The 21200-nt window shown below is 38.4% G+C and overlaps 1 protein-coding gene across 1 annotated transcript in view; it reads left to right on the forward strand.

The window, feature by feature from the left end:
* Cbp80 (Nuclear cap-binding protein subunit 1) overlaps positions 1-21200 on the forward strand; it is a 462862-nt gene that overhangs the window by 372190 nt on the left and 69472 nt on the right. The window contains exon 21 of the mRNA XM_090406510.1: positions 4398-4500. Within this exon, the coding sequence (XP_090262636.1) occupies positions 4398-4500 (103 nt within the window). The remainder of the gene's footprint in view (positions 1-4397; positions 4501-21200) is intronic.

A 21200-nucleotide genomic window follows, 5' to 3' on the forward strand; every position in this document is an offset into this window, starting at 1 on the left:
CAGGACAGCACTGTATTACAGAGAAAAGGTTAGCTTGTGCTATATTTATGTCTTAATTTGGCCCTTTTCACACATTTCACCTTTATCCATGTTTCTATCCTCCAATTTATGATAGTACAAAATCAGGTATTGTGACCATTGTTTATATGTTTGGTTGTTAGGCATGCTGTTCAGACCTGCATTCAGTGTTGCAGTTCATCTCAAAGGCATTGTGTTGAGTTTGGTGTTCTGTGCAGGCAAGTATAGAGAAAGTTTTCTACATTTTCTTCCATCTATGTTACAGTAGCATCTGATCTAGTACATTGTCCTTCTGTGAAAGAAACTTGAGTTTGCTCTTCTGAACTTCCACGGAAGAATTAAATAATCCAAAAGTGTGGCATATCTGTCAGCATTCATCCTTTTAAGCACTTAAACCGACAATCTATCTCTGCCAGGAGAAACAATTTCAGATTATATATATCTTTGCCATTGAATTCATAATTCAAATGAGTCACTTAAACATAGTGTTTCCCCAGCCATTCACTACATCTAAATTCCTCATGTAATCAAGAAGCATAGCATGTCACCCCATATCATGGATTTCCAGCAATCCACACACATCAATTCTATGACCTATCTTTATCTTGTATGCATTTACCCTTCTGAGTAAGCTAAAACGTGCAAGTCTTTTCATAGCTCATATCAATAACCAGTCCAGTGTGCAACATTGGACTGCAGAGATTTCACATGCATTGGTGTTAACTTTCAGTGCCTATCTTGCCTAAGCAAAACCCTAACATTTCTTTTTGACAGCTGTGCTGGTAAAATTTCCTGCAGTTGACTTTAGGATATTTGTATAAAAGATTTAGTTTTTTAATTTAATTTTTTATTTTTTCAATCTCTCTCTCTCTTTTTTTTTTTATTTTATACATATATATATATATATATATATATAAAGAAGCGAGCCCAGCAGGTGGAGAGGATGTTGCGAGTGGGAACACTGAATGTTGGAAGCATGACTGGAAGGGGAAGAGAGGTGGCAGACATGATGAGGAAGAGGAAGTTGGACATTTTATGTGTGCAGGAGACAAGGTGGAAAGGGGGAAAGGCAAAGGAACTGGGAGATGAATATAAATTGTTCTACTCTGGAGCGAATAACGAGGGAAGAAATGGTGTAGGAATTGTGGTGTGTGGCAGAATGAAGGGTGAAGTACTGGACGTGGGTAGAAGGAACGACAGGATCATGCGAATGAAATTGGGTCTTGGAGAAGAGCGGGTGGTCATATTATGTGTATATGCCCCGCAAGTTGGTTGTACAGCAGAGGAAAAAGATGAGTTCTGGAACATGTTAGATGAAGAAATGAGGGAATTGGAAGAAAATGAGATGGTGATTGTCGGAGGAGACTTGAACGGGCACATAGGAAGACAGAATAGAGACTGTGAAAGGGTGCATGGTGGCCACGGAGTGGGAATGATGAACCAGGAAGGAGAGAGGGTTGTGGACTTTGCAGTAGCGTTTGATCTGGCAATTGTGAACTCGTTTTTCTTCAAGAGGGAAGAACATTTGATAACATTTAGAAGTGGTAACAACAGCTCACAAATTAACTACATTTTGACTAGAAGAAAACATCTTAAGGTTGTGACAAATTGTAAAGTAATTCCAACAGATCAAGTAGCACAACAACACCGACTGCTGTGCGCAGACTTTCAAATAAGATCGAAGATAAGAACTTCTGGTTACTATGGGATGAAGACAATTAAGTGGTTTCGCTTAAAAGAGGAGAGTGTGAGGAATCGTTTTAGGAGAGAGTGTTAGAGAAGATTTCGGATGGACTGGAAAGTGTACAAGATTGGTGGAAACATAATTCAAAAGTAATCCTGAGCTGTGCAATCGAGGTGCTTGGTGAGACATCTGGAAAGATTAGAGAGCAGAAGGAGGGTTGGTGGTGGAATAATGATGTACAAGTGGCAGTGACAGCTAAGAGGAAGACAAAGCAGAAGTGGGATGAGTCAAGAGTGGAAGAGGACAGAGAGGTGTACAAAGAGAGAAAGCAAGAAGCCAAGAGAGTTGTGGCACAGGCGAAGGCCATGGCATATCAAGATCTGTATGATCAATTAGAAACAAAGGAAGGACAGAGAAAAATTTACCAACTAGCGAAATGTAGAAATAAAGCAGCTAAGGACATCTTACATGTGAGGCAGATCAAAGATGCTGAAGGAAGAGTATTATGGAGGGATGTGGACATAAGAAACAGATGGAAAATATACTTTGAGGGACTTTTGAATGAGGAAAATGCAAGGACTCACAGAGGAGATTGCAGCCTTCTGAGGGGATGGTGCAGAACATCAGTAGAATGGAAGTGACGGAGGCCATGAAGAGGATGAGGAATGGAAAAGCGGTGGGCCCCGACAGAATTCCAGTGGAGGCATGGAAGGGGGAAGAGGGAATTGACCTGCTGTGGGACCTGTTCATGAAAGTTTGCCAACAGGAAAATATACCCGAAGAATGGAGGGAGAGTACTCTTGTTCCCATCTACAAGGGTAAAGGGGGATGCACAAGACTGTAAAAATTACAGAGGAATAAAGTTGATGTCCCACACAATGAAGATCCTAGAAAGGGTTCTTGATGGTAGATTGAGGAAGGAGGTGGAGATTGCAAAGGAACAATTTGGCTTCATGCCTGGTAGATCAACAACAGATGCTATCTTTGGGTTACGACAGATGATGGAAAAATATCGAGAGAAACAAAGGGAGCTACATCTGGTATTTATTGATCTGGAGAAAGCATACGATGGAGTGCCAAGGCAAGAAGTCTGGAGGTGTCTGAGGGAGAAGAAGGTGCCGGAGAAATATGTCAGGTTGGTGCGGGAAATGTACAGAAATGTGAAGACAAGTGTTCGGACCTGTTTGGAACAGACAGAAAGTTTTCAAGTAACAGTTGGCTTGCATCAAGGGTCAGCATTAAGTCCGTTTCTGTTTAATATTGTGGTGGAGGTGGTAACAGAGGAGGTGAGAGAAGATGCACCTTGGACAATGTTGTATGCAGATGACATCTTGCTGTGTGTAGATTCAAGATACGAGGCGGAAACTAAACTGGAAAGATGGAGAAAAGTACTGGAAGAGAGAGGTATGAGACTGAGCAGAAGTAAGACAGAGTATATGTGTTGTGCAGTGGGCGGTGGCCAGGAGACAGATCTGGAGCTGGAAGGAAATGTCATCAAGAAGGTGAGAGACTTTAGATACTTAGGTTCAACAGTGGAAGAAGATGGAGGAGCTGAGAAGGAAGTGGGATGCAGGATACAAGCGGGTTGGAGGAACTGGAGGGAGATGGCTGGAGTGTTATGCGATAAGAGGGTGCCGATCAATCTGAAAGGCAAAATTTATAGGACAGTAGTGAGGCCAGCTATGACATATGCTATAGAAACTGTGGCCCTGAGGAAAAATAACATCAGCAGGATGGAAGTAGCAGAGATGAGAATGCTTAGGTGGATATGCGGTGTGACCAGAAAGGATCATCTGAGAAATGACTATGTCAGGGGAACAGTGAAAGTTACGAACTTAGGAGCGAAAATACAGGAGGTAAGGTTGAGATGGTTTGGTCATGTGATGAGGAGGGAGGATGAATATGTGGGAAGAAGGGTCATGCAGATGGATGTGCAAGGAAGGTGGAAGCGTGGGCGGCCAAAGAAGAGATGGAGGGAGCTGGTAGAAGAGGACTTGAAGATGAAGAACTTGGATGTGGTGACAGCCCAAGACAGGAAGGTGTGGAGGAGACTCATAACAAACAGTGACCCCACTTAAGTGGGAGAAGCTGTAGAAGAAGAAGATATATATATATTTATATATAAAGTTCCATTTCTAGCTTAACACTTCCATTGCCAACCACGCGATGTCGTGTGATGCGAGTTCTCACCGGGCGGCCGATCACGTGTTATCGCGTGGACATCGCTATCAAGTAAAAAAAAAAATTTGGCCACCACACGAAATTCCAATTTTCAGCTTGGCAATGAACGTGTTAAAGTAACATTGTACATGCATGTGTTATTTGTGACTATAGATTAGTGGCTCACATTTTCCATCCTGTAGTAAATTTCCTGTAGTGTTTTTTTACTTGAGCAAATATGTGTCTTTCTTTTATAACTTATCTTTTCCAACTATATCTACCACTCTAGCAGATGTAATTCACTCCACAGTAGTAATTTAATTATCTCCCAAATATAGAAAATCTCTTAAATATTGATTGCTTATATATTCTGAAACCAGTAAGTTCTTTTCCTTCTATATAACTTGGGTTTCAATGGAAAGATTGTATCTCATGTCCCTACCTAGCATGAACATATTAAATAAAGATTTAAACAAATATGCTAAATAAAGATTTAGATTCATCTTTCACCTGTTCTTATAAATTTTGTTCTTAGGTCATATATATGGAATATTCTTCATTTAACCATTAGGAAAATGATAAGACATGTTCAGAAGTTGCAGAAAGAATTAGAAGAGTCACAAGATAAAATTCAAAGGGTAATATCATTGTTGCTTTTTTTATTTTCTGGTGTGATAACATAGTATTTTAAAAATTAAAGGTAAGCCATACATGAATATATGTGCATGCATATATATGTATGTGTGCCACTAGGTTAGGGTGCCTATAATTTTAAAACTTGGAAGGCATCAACTTTTTTATTATTTTTTTTTTATGTTCAATGACCTAAAATTCACTATTTTGACTATGCAAATTGGAAAAAAAATAGGTATTTTATTATTTTTATGTAAATTAAAATAAACTGTTTGTAGTAGCTAATTAAGAGGTAAAATGATAAATAGTAATCACAGAATTAAACTTGCATTAAGTTTTTTCATAACAAGAAAGTTAAATCAAAATATATATAAGTAGTAATTTAATTTATTACTTATACCCAAGAACTTACCTACTTGTCACACCTGAGGTCCTAGTAATTTGTTTCTTGGAATTTTGCTGTAGTGGCTGATTCAGAACGTGTGTTCTTGTTTCTTATATACTTTTCAGAACAATTTTTTTTTTAATTTACTCATTGTAAATTATTTCCTCATTTCATAATAAATTCAGTAAAGAAAACTTTTTTTACTGAAATGGTGGAACTGGGCAGTGTCAAAATAAAGTCAACAGTGGCTTTCATATACTCAAAAAGAGCATTTTCATTATGAAAGTTGGAAATTTTGCATTTTTTCCCCCTTTAGTATTCATTAAATAAATTATTAAACAAACCATCATTGCCTTTTCTTTTAAGCAAATAAAGAATACAGTTTGATCAGCTAAACCTCAAAGAAGAAATATGTTGTGTTTTTTGAACTATTGGAGGTTGTAGTCCTTTGCACGTTTGCTATCTCACTCCTCGGGCATAGTTTGTTCCTGCACGCCAAGCGCTTTCGTGTCTTCAAGGTCACTACGAGTAATCTCATAGCCAGCTTATCAGACAGAATTTTGTTTCATACACCAACTACGAGTAATCTCATATCACCCCACCCATATATTACATGCACTGACGAATGTGCTTATTGTATCTACTCTCTAAAAACCTCGAGTTTCGCCATGACCAGTAAAAGAAAACTTACTGATAAAGAATTAGAAGTTTACGCTAATATGAGTGATGATGAATTTAATGAATTCATCATCGCAAATGGAAGGATAAGAGGGAAGTTCTTTTCATTTCAGATATGCACAGATTTTAAATGGTTGAAGCAAATAATCGGAATAGTAAAATTCAATTAAAACCAAATATCGTTAGGGACTATAATTTGGGTATGTCAGGCATCGATCTTTCTGATCAAATGCTTTCTTATTATTCCCTCTTATGAAAGACAATTAGATGGCCAAAGAAATTGGCAATACGCATTCTTGATATATATATTTAAAATGCGCATAAATTTTATAATATAATTACTGGAAACGCAATGAATGCGTTAAAATTTGAGATCAATTTATCTCAGTTTTTTGTTGGAATGGATAAGCTTACAGCATCAGATTATCAGCAGGATTCAGGATCTTCATTATTTGGAAATTTTACTACCTACATAAAAAAATATTCACCGACAAAGCCATGCCGAGTATGTACACGAAACAAACAGCAATGTGAAACTTGTTATTATTGTCCTGTTTGCCAGGAAAAACCACCATTGTACGTGGAAAATTGTTTTAAAGTGTATCATTCGTAATTTGAATAAATTGGTTTTTATTTTATTGATTTCATTTTAGTTGTTTTCGCCAGGGAACCAGGGCAAACAGCGAAAAGTCAGCTACTGGAACAAATCTGAAAACAAACCCCAACTCAACATCACCAGAGTTAAAGATCGGTACTATCAACGTAAGAAGCCTGAATGGCAAAGAAATGGAGCTAGCTGAGGAATTAGATAAGTACCAGATCGACATAATAGGGGTGACTGAAACAAAAAAGACCAAAACTGGTGAGATCTTTCTGAGCAATAAATACAAAATGTTATATTCAGGCAATGACAATCAAGGAAAAGAAGGAGTAGCCATAGTATTCAACACAAAATACGAGGCTAATCTTCTTGAATGGCAGTCATTCTCAAGTAGAGTAATGTGGGCAAATATGAGAATGGGGAACTGGACAATGAGACTTATTTGTGCCTATGGTCCCACAGAAGGTTCTACTAAGGTAGAAGTGGAGGAATGTTTTGAGGCTTTAGAAAAAGCAACTGACACAATGAAAAAGGAAAAATTGGTCCTTGTTGGGGATCTAAATAGTAGAGTAGGAAATGATTGTGAGACATACAAAAATATTTTGGGAAAATTTGGAGAAAAGAGCAAAGCTAATAATAATGGCAAATATCTGTTGGATTTCTGCTCAGGACATGGACTGGTTATTACTAACACCATGTTCCAACATAAAAATGTGCACAAATTCACATGGAGAGAAGAGGCTAGGAATAAGAAAAGTCTCATTGACTATGTTATTGTTGATAGTGATGTTTTCACATTGTCAGCATCCAGGAATGCGTTAGCAGAGCTAATCTCTGGTGGTATGGTCACTTAAACAGAATGGGAAAGGAAAAATTAGCAAAACAAGTGTTCTCTGCCAGGTTTGCAGGAAAATGACCCAGAGGGAAGACCAAGATATAGGTATATTGATAAGGTAAAAAATGCCTTAGAAGATAGAAATATAAGATCTGATAATGTTGGAGTCTTGACAGGTAACAGACTGATTTGGAGGAAAATTGTAGATAGGAAGTTAGTAATTGATGTAAATTTTTCATGTAGTACTATCATATCCTGTACACCTTTGAGGGTATATATCAGGAATTTAATGATGATAAACCATTGTTTCTTGCATGTTAGCACTGCTTACAAACCAATCAACCAAAACTAGGTAGCTTATCGAATTTTCCTAAAATTAGCAGTCTTTTACAAAAATACCTGTAGAAAATTTATTGTTCTTGCAGAACATTTCATATTGGCCACAATAGAAGAAATTATGATTTTAGGTAAGGTGAACTGATGATCAACATAAAAGAAAACAAAGATATAACCATGAAATATGTATATTATTTTATTTCTTCTAATAGCTGTTCAGGACAGCACTGTATTACAGAGAAAAGGTTAGCTTGTGCTATATTTATGTCTTAATTTGGCCCTTTTCAACACATTTCACCTTTATCCATGTTTCTATCCTCCAATTTATGATAGTACAAAATCAGGTATTGTGACCATTGTTTATATGTTTGGTTGTTAGGCATACTGTTCAGACCTGCATTCAGTGTTGCAGTTCATCTCAAAGGCATTCGTGTTGAGTTTGGTGTTTCTGTGCAGGCAAGTATAGAGAAAGTTTTCTACATTTTCTTCCATCTATGTTACAGTAGCATCTGATCTAGTACATTGTCCTTCTGTGAAAGAAACTTGAGTTTGCTCTTCTGAACTTCCACGGAAGAATTAAATAATCCAAAAGTGTGACATATCTGTCAGCATTCATCCTTTTAAGCACTTAAACCGACAATCTATCTCTGCCAGGAGAAACAATTTCAGATTATATATATCTTTGCCATTGAATTCATAATTCAAATGAGTCACTTAAACATAGTGTTTCCCCAGCCATTCACTACATCTAAATTCCTCATGTAATCAAGAAGCATAGCATGTCACCCCCATATCATGGATTTCCAGCAATCCACACACATCAATTCTATGACCTAGTCTTTATCTTGTATGCATTTACCCTTCTGAGTAAGCTAAAACGTGCAGGTCTTTTCATAGCTCATATCAATAACCAGTCCAGTGTGCAACATTGGACTGCAGAGATTTTCACATGCATTGGTGTTAACTTTCAGTGCCTATCTTGCCTAAGCAAAACCCTAACATTTCTTTTTGACAGCTGCTGTGCTGGTAAAATTTCCTGCAGTTGACTTTAGGATATTTGTATAAAAGATTTAGTTTTTTTAATTTAATTTTTTATTTTTTCAATCTCTCTCTCTCTTTTTTTTTTTTTATTTTATACATATATATATATAATATATATATAAAGAAGCGAGCCCAGCAGGTGGAGAGGATTTGCGAGTGGGAACACTGAATGTTGGAAGCATGACTGGAAGGGGAAGAGAGGTGGCAGACATGATGAGGAAGAGGAAGTTGGACATTTTATGTGTGCAGGAGACAAGGTGGAAAGGGGGAAAGGCAAAGGAACTGGGAGATGGATATAAATTGTTCTACTCTGGAGCGAATAACGAGGGAAGGAAATGGTGTAGGAATTGTGGTGTGTGGCAGAATGATGGGTGAAGTACTGGACGTGGGTAGAAGGAACGACAGGATCATGCGAATGAAATTGGGTCTTGGAGAAGAGCGGGTGGTCATATTATGTGTATATGCCCCGCAAGTTGGTTGTACAGCAGAGGAAAAAGATGAGTTCTGGAACATGTTAGATGAAGAAATGAGGGAATTGGAAGAAAAATGAGATGGTGATTGTCGGAGGAGACTTGAACGGGCACATAGGAAGACAGAATAGAGACTGTGAAAGGGTGCATGGTGGCCACGGAGTGGGAATGATGAACCAGGAAGGAGAGAGGGTTGTGGACTTTGCAGTAGCGTTTGATCTGGCAATTGTGAACTCGTTTTTCTTCAAGAGGGAAGAACATTTGATAACATTTAGAAGTGGTAACAACAGCTCACAAATTGACTACATTTTGACTAGAAGAAAACATCTTAAGGTTGTGACAAATTGTAAAGTAATTCCAACAGATCAAGTAGCACAACAACACCGACTGCTGTGCACAGACTTTCAAATAAGATCGAAGATAAGAACTTCTGGTTGCTATGGGATGAAGACAATTAAGTGGTTTCGCTTAAAAGAGGAGAGTGTGAGGAATCGTTTTAGGAGAGAGTGTTAGAGAAGATTTCGGATGGACTGGAAAGTGTACAAGATTAGTGGAAACATAATTCAAAAGTAATCCTGAGCTGTGCAATCGAGGTGCTTGGTGAGACATCTGGAAAGATTAGAGAGCAGAAGGAGGGTTGGTGGTGGAATAATGATGTACAAGTGGCAGTGACAGCTAAGAGGAAGACAAAGCAGAAGTGGGATGAGTCAAGAGTGGAAGAGGACAGAGAGGTGTACAAAGAGAGAAAGCAAGAAGCCAAGAGAGTTGTGGCACAGGCGAAGGCCATGGCATATCAAGATCTGTATGATCAATTAGAAACAAAGGAAGGACAGAGAAAAATTTACCAACTAGCGAAATGTAGAAATAAAGCAGCTAAGGACATCTTACATGTGAGGCAGATCAAAGATGCTGAAGGAAGAGTATTATGGAGGGATGTGGACATAAGAAACAGATGGAAAATATACTTTGAGGGACTTTTGAATGAGGAAAATGCAAGGACTCACAGAGGAGATTGCAGCCTTCTGAGGGGATGGTGCAGAACATCAGTAGAATGGAAGTGACGGAGGCCATGAAGAGGATGAGGAATGGAAAAGCGGTGGGCCCCGACAGAATTCCAGTGGAGGCATGGAAGGGGGAAGAGGGAATTGACCTGCTGTGGGACCTGTTCATGAAAGTTTGCCAACAGGAAAATATACCCGAGGAATGGAGGGAGAGTACTCTTGTTCCCATCTACAAGGGTAAAGGGGGATGCACAAGACTGTAAAAATTACAGAGGAATAAAGTTGATGTCCCACACAATGAAGATCCTAGAAAGGGTTCTTGATGGTAGATTGAGGAAGGAGGTGGAGATTGCAAAGGAACAATTTGGCTTCATGCCTGGTAGATCAACAACAGATGCTATCTTTGGGTTACGACAGATGATGGAAAAATATCGAGAGAAACAAAGGGAGCTACATCTGGTATTTATTGATCTGGAGAAAGCATACGATGGAGTGCCAAGGCAAGAAGTCTGGAGGTGTCTGAGGGAGAAGAAGGTGCCGGAGAAATATGTCAGGTTGGTGCGGGAAATGTACAGAAATGTGAAGACAAGTGTTCGGACCTGTTTGGAACAGACAGAAAGTTTTCAAGTAACAGTTGGCTTGCATCAAGGGTCAGCATTAAGTCCGTTTCTGTTTAATATTGTGGTGGAGGTGGTAACAGAGGAGGTGAGAGAAGATGCACCTTGGACAATGTTGTATGCAGATGACATCTTGCTGTGTGTAGATTCAAGATACGAGGCGGAAACTAAACTGGAAAGATGGAGAAAAGTACTGGAAGAGAGAGGTATGAGACTGAGCAGAAGTAAGACAGAGTATATGTGTTGCGCAGTGGGCGGTGGCCAGGAGACAGATCTGGAGCTGGAAGGAAATGTCATCAAGAAGGTGAGAGGACTTTAGATACTTAGGTTCAACAGTGGAAGAAGATGGAGGAGCTGAGAAGGAAGTGGGATGCAGGATACAAGCGGGTTGGAGGAACTGGAGGGAGATGGCTGGAGTGTTATGCGATAAGAGGGGTGCCGATCAATCTGAAAGGCAAAATTTATAGGACAGTAGTGAGGCCAGCTATGACATATGCTATAGAAACTGTGGCCCTGAGGAAAAATAACATCAGCAGGATGGAAGTAGCAGAGATGAGAATGCTTAGGTGGATATGCGGTGTGACCAGAAAGGATCATCTGAGAAATGACTATGTCAGGGGAACAGTGAAAGTTACGAACTTAGGAGCGAAAATACAGGAGGTAAGGTTGAGATGGTTTGGTCATGTGATGAGGAGGGAGGATGAATATGTGGGAAGAAGGGTCATGCAGATGGATGTGCAAGGAAGGTGGAAGCGTGGGCAGCCAAAGAAGAGATGGAGGGAGCTGGTAGAAGAGGACTTGAAGATGAAGAACTTGGATGTGGTGACAGCCCAAGACAGGAAGGTGTGGAGGAGACTCATAACAAACAGTGACCCCACTTAAGTGGGAGAAGCTGTAGAAGAAGAAGATATATATATATTTATATATAAAGTTCCATTTCTAGCTTAACACTTCCATTGCCAACCACGCGATATCGTGTGATGCGAGTTCTCACCGGGCGGCCGATCACGTGTTATCGCGTGGACATCGCTATCAAGTAAAAAAAAAAAAATTTGGCCACCACACGAAATTCCAATTTTCAGCTTGGCAATGAACGTGTTAAAGTAACATTGTACATGCATGTGTTATTTGTGACTATAGATTAGTGGCTCACATTTTCCATCCTGTAGTAAATTTCCTGTAGTGTTTTTTTACTTGAGCAAATATGTGTCTTTCTTTTATAACTTACCTTTTCCAACTATATCTACCACTCTAGCAGATGTAATTCACTCCACAGTAGTAATTTAATTATCTCCCAAATATAGAAAATCTCTTAAATATTGATTGCTTATATATTCTGAAACCAGTAAGTTCTTTTCCTTCTATATAACTTGGGTTTCAATGGAAAGATTGTATCTCATGTCCCTACCTAGCATGAACATATTAAATAAAGATTTAAACAAATATGCTAAATAAAGATTTAGATTCATCTTTCACCTGTTCTTATAAATTTTGTTCTTAGGTCATATATATGGAATATTCTTCATTTAACCATTAGGAAAATGATAAGACATGTTCAGAAGTTGCAGAAAGAATTAGAAGAGTCACAAGATAAAATTCAAAGGGTAATATCATTGTTGCTTTTTTTATTTTCTGGTGTGATAACATAGTATTTTAAAAATTAAAGGTAAGCCATACATGAATATATGTGCATGCATATATATGTATGTGTGCCACTAGGTTAGGGTGCCTATAATTTTAAAACTTGGAAGGCATCGACTTTTTTATTATTTTTTTTTTATGTTCAATGACCTAAAATTCACTATTTTGACTATGCAAATTGGAAAAAAAATAGGTATTTTATTATTTTTATGTAAATTAAAATAAACTGTTTGTAGTAGCTAATTAAGAGGTAAAATGATAAATAGTAATCACAGAATTAAACTTGCATTAAGTTTTTTCATAACAAGAAAGTTAAATCAAAATATATAAGTAGTAATTTAATTTATTACTTATACCCAAGAACTTACCTACTTGTCACACCTGAGGTCCTAGTAATTTGTTTCTTGGAATTTTGCTGTAGTGGCTGATTCAGAACGTGTGTTCTTGTTTCTTATATACTTTTCAGAACAATTTTTTTTTTAATTTACTCATTGTAAATTATTTCCTCATTTCATAATAAATTCAGTAAAGAAAACTTTTTTTACTGAAATGGTGGAACTGGGCAGTGTCAAAATAAAGTCAACAGTGGCTTTCATATACTCAAAAAGAGCATTTTCATTATGAAAGTTGGAAATTTTGCATTTTTCAACTTTCATTGGGAAAAATTGCATTTTTTCCCCCTTTAGTATTCATTAAATAAATTATTAAACAAACCATCATTGCCTTTTCTTTTAAGCAAATAAAGAATACAGTTTGATCAGCTAAACCTCAAAGAAGAAATATGTTGTGTTTTTTGAACTATTGGAGGTTGTAGTCCTTTGCACGTTTGCTATCTCACTCCTCGGGCATAGTTTGTTCCTGCACGCCAAGCGCTTTCGTGTCTTCAAGGTCACTACGAGTAATCTCATAGCCAGCTTATCAGACAGAATTTTGTTTCATACACCAACTACGAGTAATCTTATCACCCCACCCATATATTACATGCACTGACGAATGTGCTTATTGTATCTACTCTCTAAAAACCTCGAGTTTCGCCATGACCAGTAAAAGAAAACTTACTGATAAAGAATTAGAAGTTTACGCTAATATGAGTGATGATGAATTTAATGAATTCATCATCGCAAATGGAAGGATAAGAGGGAAGTTCTTTTCATTTCAGATATGCACAGATTTTAAATGGTTGAAGCAAATAATCGGAATAGTAAAATTCAATTAAAACCAAATATCGTTAGGGACTATAATTTGGGTATGTCAGGCATCGATCTTTCTGATCAAATGCTTTCTTACTATTCCCTCTTATGAAAGACAATTAGATGGGCAAAGAAATTGGCAATACGCATTCTTGATATATATATTTAAAATGCGCATAAATTTTATAATATAATTACTGGAAACGCAATGACTGCGTTAAAATTTGAGATCAATTTATCTCAGTTTTTTGTTGGAATGGATAAGCTTACAGCATCAGATTATCAGCAGGATTCAGGATCTTCATTATTTGGAAATTTTACTACCTACATAAAAAAATATTCACCGACAAAGCCATGCCGAGTATGTACACGAAACAAACAGCAATGTGAAACTTGTTATTATTGTCCTGTTTGCCAGGAAAAACCACCATTGTACGTGGAAAATTGTTTTAAAGTGTATCATTCGTAATTTGAATAAATTGGTTTTTATTTTATTGATTTCATTTTAGTTGTTTTCGCCAGGGAACCAGGGCAAACAGCGAAAAGTCAGCTACTGGAACAAATCTGAAAACAAACCCCAACTCAACATCACCAGAGTTAAAGATCGGTACTATCAACGTAAGAAGCCTGAATGGCAAAGAAATGGAGCTAGCTGAGGAATTAGATAAGTACCAGATCGACATAATAGGGGTGACTGAAACAAAAAAGACCAAAACTGGTGAGATCTTTCTGAGCAATAAATACAAAATGTTATATTCAGGCAATGACAATCAAGGAAAAGAAGGAGTAGCCATAGTATTCAACACAAAATACGAGGCTAATCTTCTTGAATGGCAGTCATTCTCAAGTAGAGTAATGTGGGCAAATATGAGAATGGGGAACTGGACAATGAGACTTATTTGTGCCTATGGTCCCACAGAAAGTTCTACTAAGGTAGAAGTGGAGGAATTTTTTGAGGCTTTAGAAAAAGCAACTGACACAATGAAAAAGGAAAAATTGGTCCTTGTTGGGGATCTAAATAGTAGAGTAGGAAATGATTGTGAGACATACAAAAATATTTTGGGAAAATTTGGAGAAAAGAGCAAAGCTAATAATAATGGCAAATATCTGTTGGATTTCTGCTCAGGACATGGACTGGTTATTACTAACACCATGTTCCAACATAAAAATGTGCACAAATTCACATGGAGAGAAGAGGCTAGGAATAAGAAAAGTCTCATTGACTATGTTATTGTTGATAGTGATGTTTTCTCCCTGGTGCAGGACACCAGAGTGTACAGAGGATTTGAAATTGGAAGTGATCACTATTTAGTCTTGAGCAGGATAAAATTGAATTTCATATTGAAAAGAATAACATGTAAGAAAGTTTTAAAGCGAATAAAAGTTGAGCAGCTCTCAGATGTGAACTGTAGACTAAAATACAGAAATATTATTGAAAAGAAACTGAAAGAGTTTGAGAACAGGAATCAAACCTTGGAGATTCAGTGGCAAACTCTGAAGGAAACATTGATTGATTCTGCCAGAGAGGCATGTGGTGAGGTTGTGTGCAAGGATAAAAAAATCAGAACTCCCTGGTGGACACAGGAAGTTAAAGAGGCAGTGAAGGAAAAGAAGAAAGCATATCAAAAGTTCCTGGCAAATAAGTCAGCTTTTACTCTTACAGAATACAGAGACAAATGTAAGAAAGCTAAACAGTGTGTAAAACTAGCTAAACAAAAGTCATGGGAGGACTTTGGCAAGAATATAGAAAATAAATATCAAGAAGGTGGCAAAATATTCTGGAGGTTGTTGAAGAAGCTTAGGAATGGAGGAAAGAGTGCTGTAAAAGGAATTAGTGATGATAAAGGTGAAATGAAAACAGGAGAAAAAGATATCCTTGAAGTATGGAGTAATTACTTTAAAAAACTGCTAAATGAAACAAGCAGTGATGACAGCACAGTGATAAAAAAACACTGACCAGGCATGCAGTCAGGAATACATATCCATACTTCAAGTAGAAAAAGCCATCAAAGGCTTGAAATGTGGAAAGGCAGCAGGAGTAGATGATATTCAACCAGAAATGCTGAAGTATGGTGGTATAAGAGTCTTACAGTGGCTGCACTGCATAGTTCAGAAAGCCTGGACAGAGGGACGAATTCCCGATGATTGGAGTAGAGCTCTCATAGTACCCATATATAAAAAGGGAAATAAAACTGAATGTGAGAATTACAGAGGTATTTCCCTACTGAGTGTTCCTGGCAAGATCTATGCAAGTATACTTGAGAAACGGTTGAGAAGAATTGTGGAAGAAAAGCTTGGTGAAGAACAAGCTGGATTCAGGCCAAATAGAGGCTGTCAGGATCAGATCTTCACTTTACGGCAAATAGTAGAGAAAGCATGGGAATATAACAAAGATCTGTATTTAAGTTTTGTCGATTTGGAAAAGGCATATGACAAGGTGCCAAGAGAGAAGCTATTCAATACGCTGCAGTTATATGGTGTCAATGGGGCATTATATCAAGCAATACTTAGTCTGTATTTGAGTTGTGAGTCAGCAGTTAGAATTGAAGGAAGTACAGGAAGATGGTTTAATGTTAAATCTGGTGTGAGACAAGGATGTACATTATCCCCTCTGTTATTCATTATCTATATGGATCACATTATGAAGGAATGTGGTATTAAACCTGATATCAAAATTGGAGATGTTAATGTCAGCTCTTTGCTTTATGCAGATGATGTTATACTTCTAAATAAATCCGCTACAAGTCTGCAAGATTCTCTGACTAAATTGAATAGCTGTTGTAATAGATATGGTATGAAGGTCAGCAATAAAAAGACAAAGACAATGAAAATAGGCAGAATCATTGAAAATGTCAACTGTGTTGTGAATGGAGAACCTGTGGAACAAGTAAAACATTTCAGCTACTTAGGCACAATTTTTACTGAAGATGGTAAACTAAATATAGAAATAGACCACAGAATCAGCAAAGCTGGTATGGTGGGAAGTCAATTGAATAAATTCATATGGAATAAGAAAGAAATTAGTCGGAACACTAAATTAGCTGTATACAAGACAGTGTTCAAACCAAGTTTAACTTATGGATCTGAGAGCTGGGTCAGAAGTAAAACACTTGACCAAAGACTAGAGACCGCAGATATGAGAGTCCTGAGAAAGATTAGAGGCGTGAACAGATGGCATCAATGGCAATATCATATTAAAAATGAGGATATTAGGAAAGAACTTGACATTGTCAGCATCCAGGAATGCGTTAGCAGAGCTAATCTCAGATGGTATGGTCACTTAAATAGAATGGGAGAGGAAAGATTAGCAAAACAAGTGTTCTCTGCCAGATTGGCAGGAAAACGACCCAGAGGAAGACCAAGATATAGGTGGATTGATACGGTACAAAGTGCCTTAGACGATAGAAATATAAGATCTGATAATGTTGGAGTTTTGACAAGTAACAGACTGATTTGGAGGAAAATTGTAGATAGGAAGTTAGTAATGATGTAATTTTTCATGTAGTACTGTCATATCCTGTACACCCCTTGAGGGTACATGGCAGGAATTTGATGATGATGATGATGATGATGATGATTTCATTTTATTATTTTTATTGATTTTTATCAGTTTTAAATTGATTTACAAATTACGTGTTATACTACCGATTAGCTCGCGCTTGTCATAGGAGGTTGGTAATCAACATATGAGTATATTCATAGTTGGCTTCTGAGGCACATACATAATATACTATATTTTAGTTGAAATTATTTCCCTTCTATCAAGCCTCCAGACGTGCTCTCCACTTTATTCAGAATCCAAGGGTCCAAATTAAGGTAATTATACTAAGGGTTAACTCGTATTTGGCATAGAAGGTTGGTAAATCGACATACGAGTATACTCGTAGTTGGCTTGTGAAGCTCATATACGAACTATGAGTATACTTGTAGTTGGCAGCGAACGTGTTAAGGAAAACTGTGTAGGGAAGACTTGTCCATAGCAAAGAGGTAGAAGTGAAAGAAAATATTTGGTATATGTTTAAAACTGAAAATGAGTAGATGCTGAACTGCAGCTGCTTGTACGTTCCTGTGCTTGAGGAAAAGATAAGAATGCTGTTAGTGAGTTCACTGAAGCAGCACCTATGAAAATTCCTGTAGAACAGGTGTTAAGAAAAATGTTCAGGCATAAGGTGGAAATGGTAAGTATGAGATGTTGAACATAATGAGTTTGTGACAGATGGAATGCCCTCTTCTGGACAGCATAGAGCAGTTTTAGAGAGGTGCTTGGTCTGCCAACCCTGTGTGAGAACATTAGTCTAAGATGGGACAGATTTGGACTTTATGCAGTATTAAAAGTTGTACAAGTGAAAAATGTCTTTAGTGGAAAAGGAAGTAGAGAAAGCTATGGGTTTGATTTATTTATGCCAGGAGAGGTTAGAGATGTAAGGTAGTATTATCAAAGGTGAGGGGAGGTGAAATGTGGACTTCACATTCCCTTAATGCCACCAAAGCATAATCCTTCTTCATAAAGTGAAGCAGGTATTGCATTGATGTAGACAACATTGTACTCTCTCCCTGAAATGTGACAAATAGATCAGTGTTTAAGGCACTGATTGTACAAGATCTTGTAGCTTGGAATATTTGTTGAAAGGTCTTCTACTTAGTTATACTATAAATTAAAGATGCCAAGACGTTATATTCTTGGTTTCATCTTTTATCCAAGTGTAAGCAAACAGTGTTTGCACGTGAAGTAACTTCACGACTGGGCTACTTAAATACAGAGGAAGTGACTAAGTTTATGAATGTTCCACTCAGTAAAGATTACATGCTGAACTACAAAGCAGGAAATTATGACCAACTGAGTTCAATGGAATGGGATCAGTTGCTGGATGGAAAGAATATCAACAGTGCATGGAAAGCATTTAAACAGTACTTATGATGTGATATCAGAATGTGTTCCAAGAGTTTGAAGAATAAATAGAGTAGGAAGCAAATGGATGTGCAATCTTATTAAGCAAGAGATTTAAGAAAAGGACGATGTGGAAAGATTACCATTTGCATAAGGATGACATCCGTTATGATCGTTATAAGCAGCAGGCTAGAATAGTCACAACTGTTGTACAGAAAGCAAAGTCTGAGTATGAAAAGAAACTGGTTCTGCATGCTAAAGACAACCCCCAAGAATTCTATCGATATGCTGCAAGTAAAAGAAGGAATGAATATGAAAGAATAATTCTTCTAAATCCAGATGGCATGAGGGTTACAGATTCAGAAGAGGTTGTTCAGCTAATGCTAATGAGTGCCCATTTTGTTAAAAGCTATCAACCTGGTGTATGCAACATTGAGCTCACTGCTACCTCTTCACTGGATGAAGAAACGCAGGTGTATGAGGATGAGGTATTAGAGCTGTTGCACAAATTGAATAAGAATTCCCAATAGGGACTGATGGGATATCAGCACGTGTGCTAAAAGAGTGTTTAGCTGAACTGGCTATTCCTTTGACCAGGCTGTTTAATATAAGTCTCAGAACAGAGAAGATTCCGCAGCGCAGAAGGTATGATAATTCCATTGCACAAGGGTGGTTCAAAGACCGACATATCCAACTATCGACCAATTAGTATCTCAGGAGCAGTGATAAAGATTAGAGTTATAGAATATTAGCATTGATAAGAGGATGGCCAACTGACAGATATCAAAAAGTGGTATACTGGGGATGCAAGATTTAAGGAGTATAGAGGATCACCCTGGCGAACACCCTGCACTGCGGGATAGAAGTCACACAGGACCCTGTAGTGATAGTGATGGAGTTACCCAAGTATAGCTCCATAACATGGGAAAGAAAGGGTTCTCAGAACAGGTGAGCTGTTTAATATGCGTCTATACTGAGACTCATTTAAACAGCCTGGTCAAAGGAATAGCCAGTTCAGCTAAACACTCTTTTAGCACACTTGCTGATATCCCATCAGTCCCTATTGGGAATTCTTATTCAATTTGTGCAACAGCTCTAATACCTCGTCCTCATACACCTGTGTTTCTTCATCCATACCTACACGCTTCAAGAACTATCTTCATTCCGAAGAAAGAAACTTCAAGCCAGGCATCAGACTTTAGACCTGTTACCATCTCCCCCTGTGATACTTACTATCATAAAATCTTAGTCAAATGACATCAGCAACATATATCAAAAAGTGGTATACATGATTATAGACAGAGAACTTTTGTCCCCTTCAGACGGCTGAGCTGAGAATATATATCTTCTTTCTTCTCTTCTCTCTGATTCCCGACGCCATCTTAAGCCTCTATATATATGGCGTCGCTGGACCACCTTTTATAGTGTCTCCTTTCCTGCTTGCTCTCCTTCGAGCGCTGTCTATTGCTGGATGCCTAGAACCCTTTCTTTCCTATGTTATGGAGCTGTATTTGGGTAGCTCCATCACTACAGGGTCCCGTGCAACTTCTATTCCTGCAGTGAGGGGTGTTTGCCAGAGTGATCCTCTATCTCCTCTTTTCTTTAACTGCATCATAGATGAGTTTCTGCACTCTCTTCCTAGCCATATAGGCTATTCTCTAGGCACTTCTTCCTTTAATGCTATGGCCTTTGTGGATGATCTTATTCTCGTAGCCTCTACTAAGGTAGGCTTGCAGGAACTCCTTGACCAGGCAGTTGACGTTTTCTCTATTCGAGGTCTTTCTCTTAATGTGGAGAAGTTCTGCTCTTTAGCTCTTTTCCCCTCTGGTCATGACAAGAAGCTTAAGGTCGAGACTATAGAATTTTCCCTGCACAGGAGGCTGTTTCATGTTTTGACCATCCTGAAAGAGTGGAGATACCTCGGTATCATATGCACCCCAAAGGGAAGGTCTTCTGTCCCCATCTTAGACTAACATTCTCACACATGGTTGGCAGACCAAGCACCTCTCTAAAACTGCTCTATGCTGTCCAGAAGAGGGGCAATCCTTCTATCACAAACTTGTTATTTTCAATATCTCATACCTACCATTTCTACCTTATGCCTCAACGACCTGTTCTACAGGAATTTTCATAGGTGCTGCTTCAGTAAACTCACGAGTTGGTGCTTGGTAGGACTTATATCTCGGTACTGTCCTGAATGGGCAGGGCTAGCCGTTCAGCTGTGAGATCATGGCTCCGACTGCTGTCTGACCCCCCCCCCCACTGCATATTTCTATGTGAGGGTAAAGGACGGTGGGCTCGGGGTTCCGTCACTTAGATGGTTGATCCCATGCCTGCGGCTGTCCAGAATCGCAAAGTTAGAACTGTCTTCTTCCCCCTTTCTATAGCCCATTAATACAAGACTTTAGGTGGGCTAAAGGCTGGTCCCATTATCAAGGTACCTTAATTGAGTCAGCACCTGCAGAACACAAGAGATGGGCATATTTGCTGCGCTGTTCTGTAGATGGTGCTCCTTTAAAAGAGTCATATCTGGTGCCTCCCCAGAATGATTGGGTAATGGATGGCACCAGACTCCTCCCTGGGTTGGAGTATATTGACCTTATCAGGACAAGTATCACTGCCTTGTGCAGCTCGATGGGTTAGTAGTGCCACTACAGTGAGACATTGTCTGATATAGCCCAATGTTGCTTCCAGACCCATGGGGTCTGCGTGTGGAGGCATGGCACTGTGGTCTCCATTCTGAACAACCGCTTTAAGAACAAATGTTGGGAGACCACAGTGGGACCTCCGCGGGTTTGCTTAAGCCAGACTTAGTGATTGATTAAAAGAGATGGTAATGTTTGGGTAGTTGATGCCCAGGTGGTGGGAACAGGGTGCCCACTAGCCTGTAGCCATAATAATAAGGTAAACTATTATAAGAATAACCAAGATCTAGTTAGTAAGATATAGGAGGAGCATGGGGCAACTCCGAGGTTTACCAGCACCAACATATCTTTACATGGCGTATGGAGTGCAGATAGCT

Source organism: Typopeltis vanoorti, chromosome 16 (genome assembly GCF_054136105.1).
Source record: "Typopeltis vanoorti isolate ZY-2024b chromosome 16, IOZ_Tvanoo_1.0, whole genome shotgun sequence".
Lineage (NCBI taxonomy): Eukaryota > Metazoa > Arthropoda > Arachnida > Uropygi > Thelyphonidae > Typopeltis > Typopeltis vanoorti.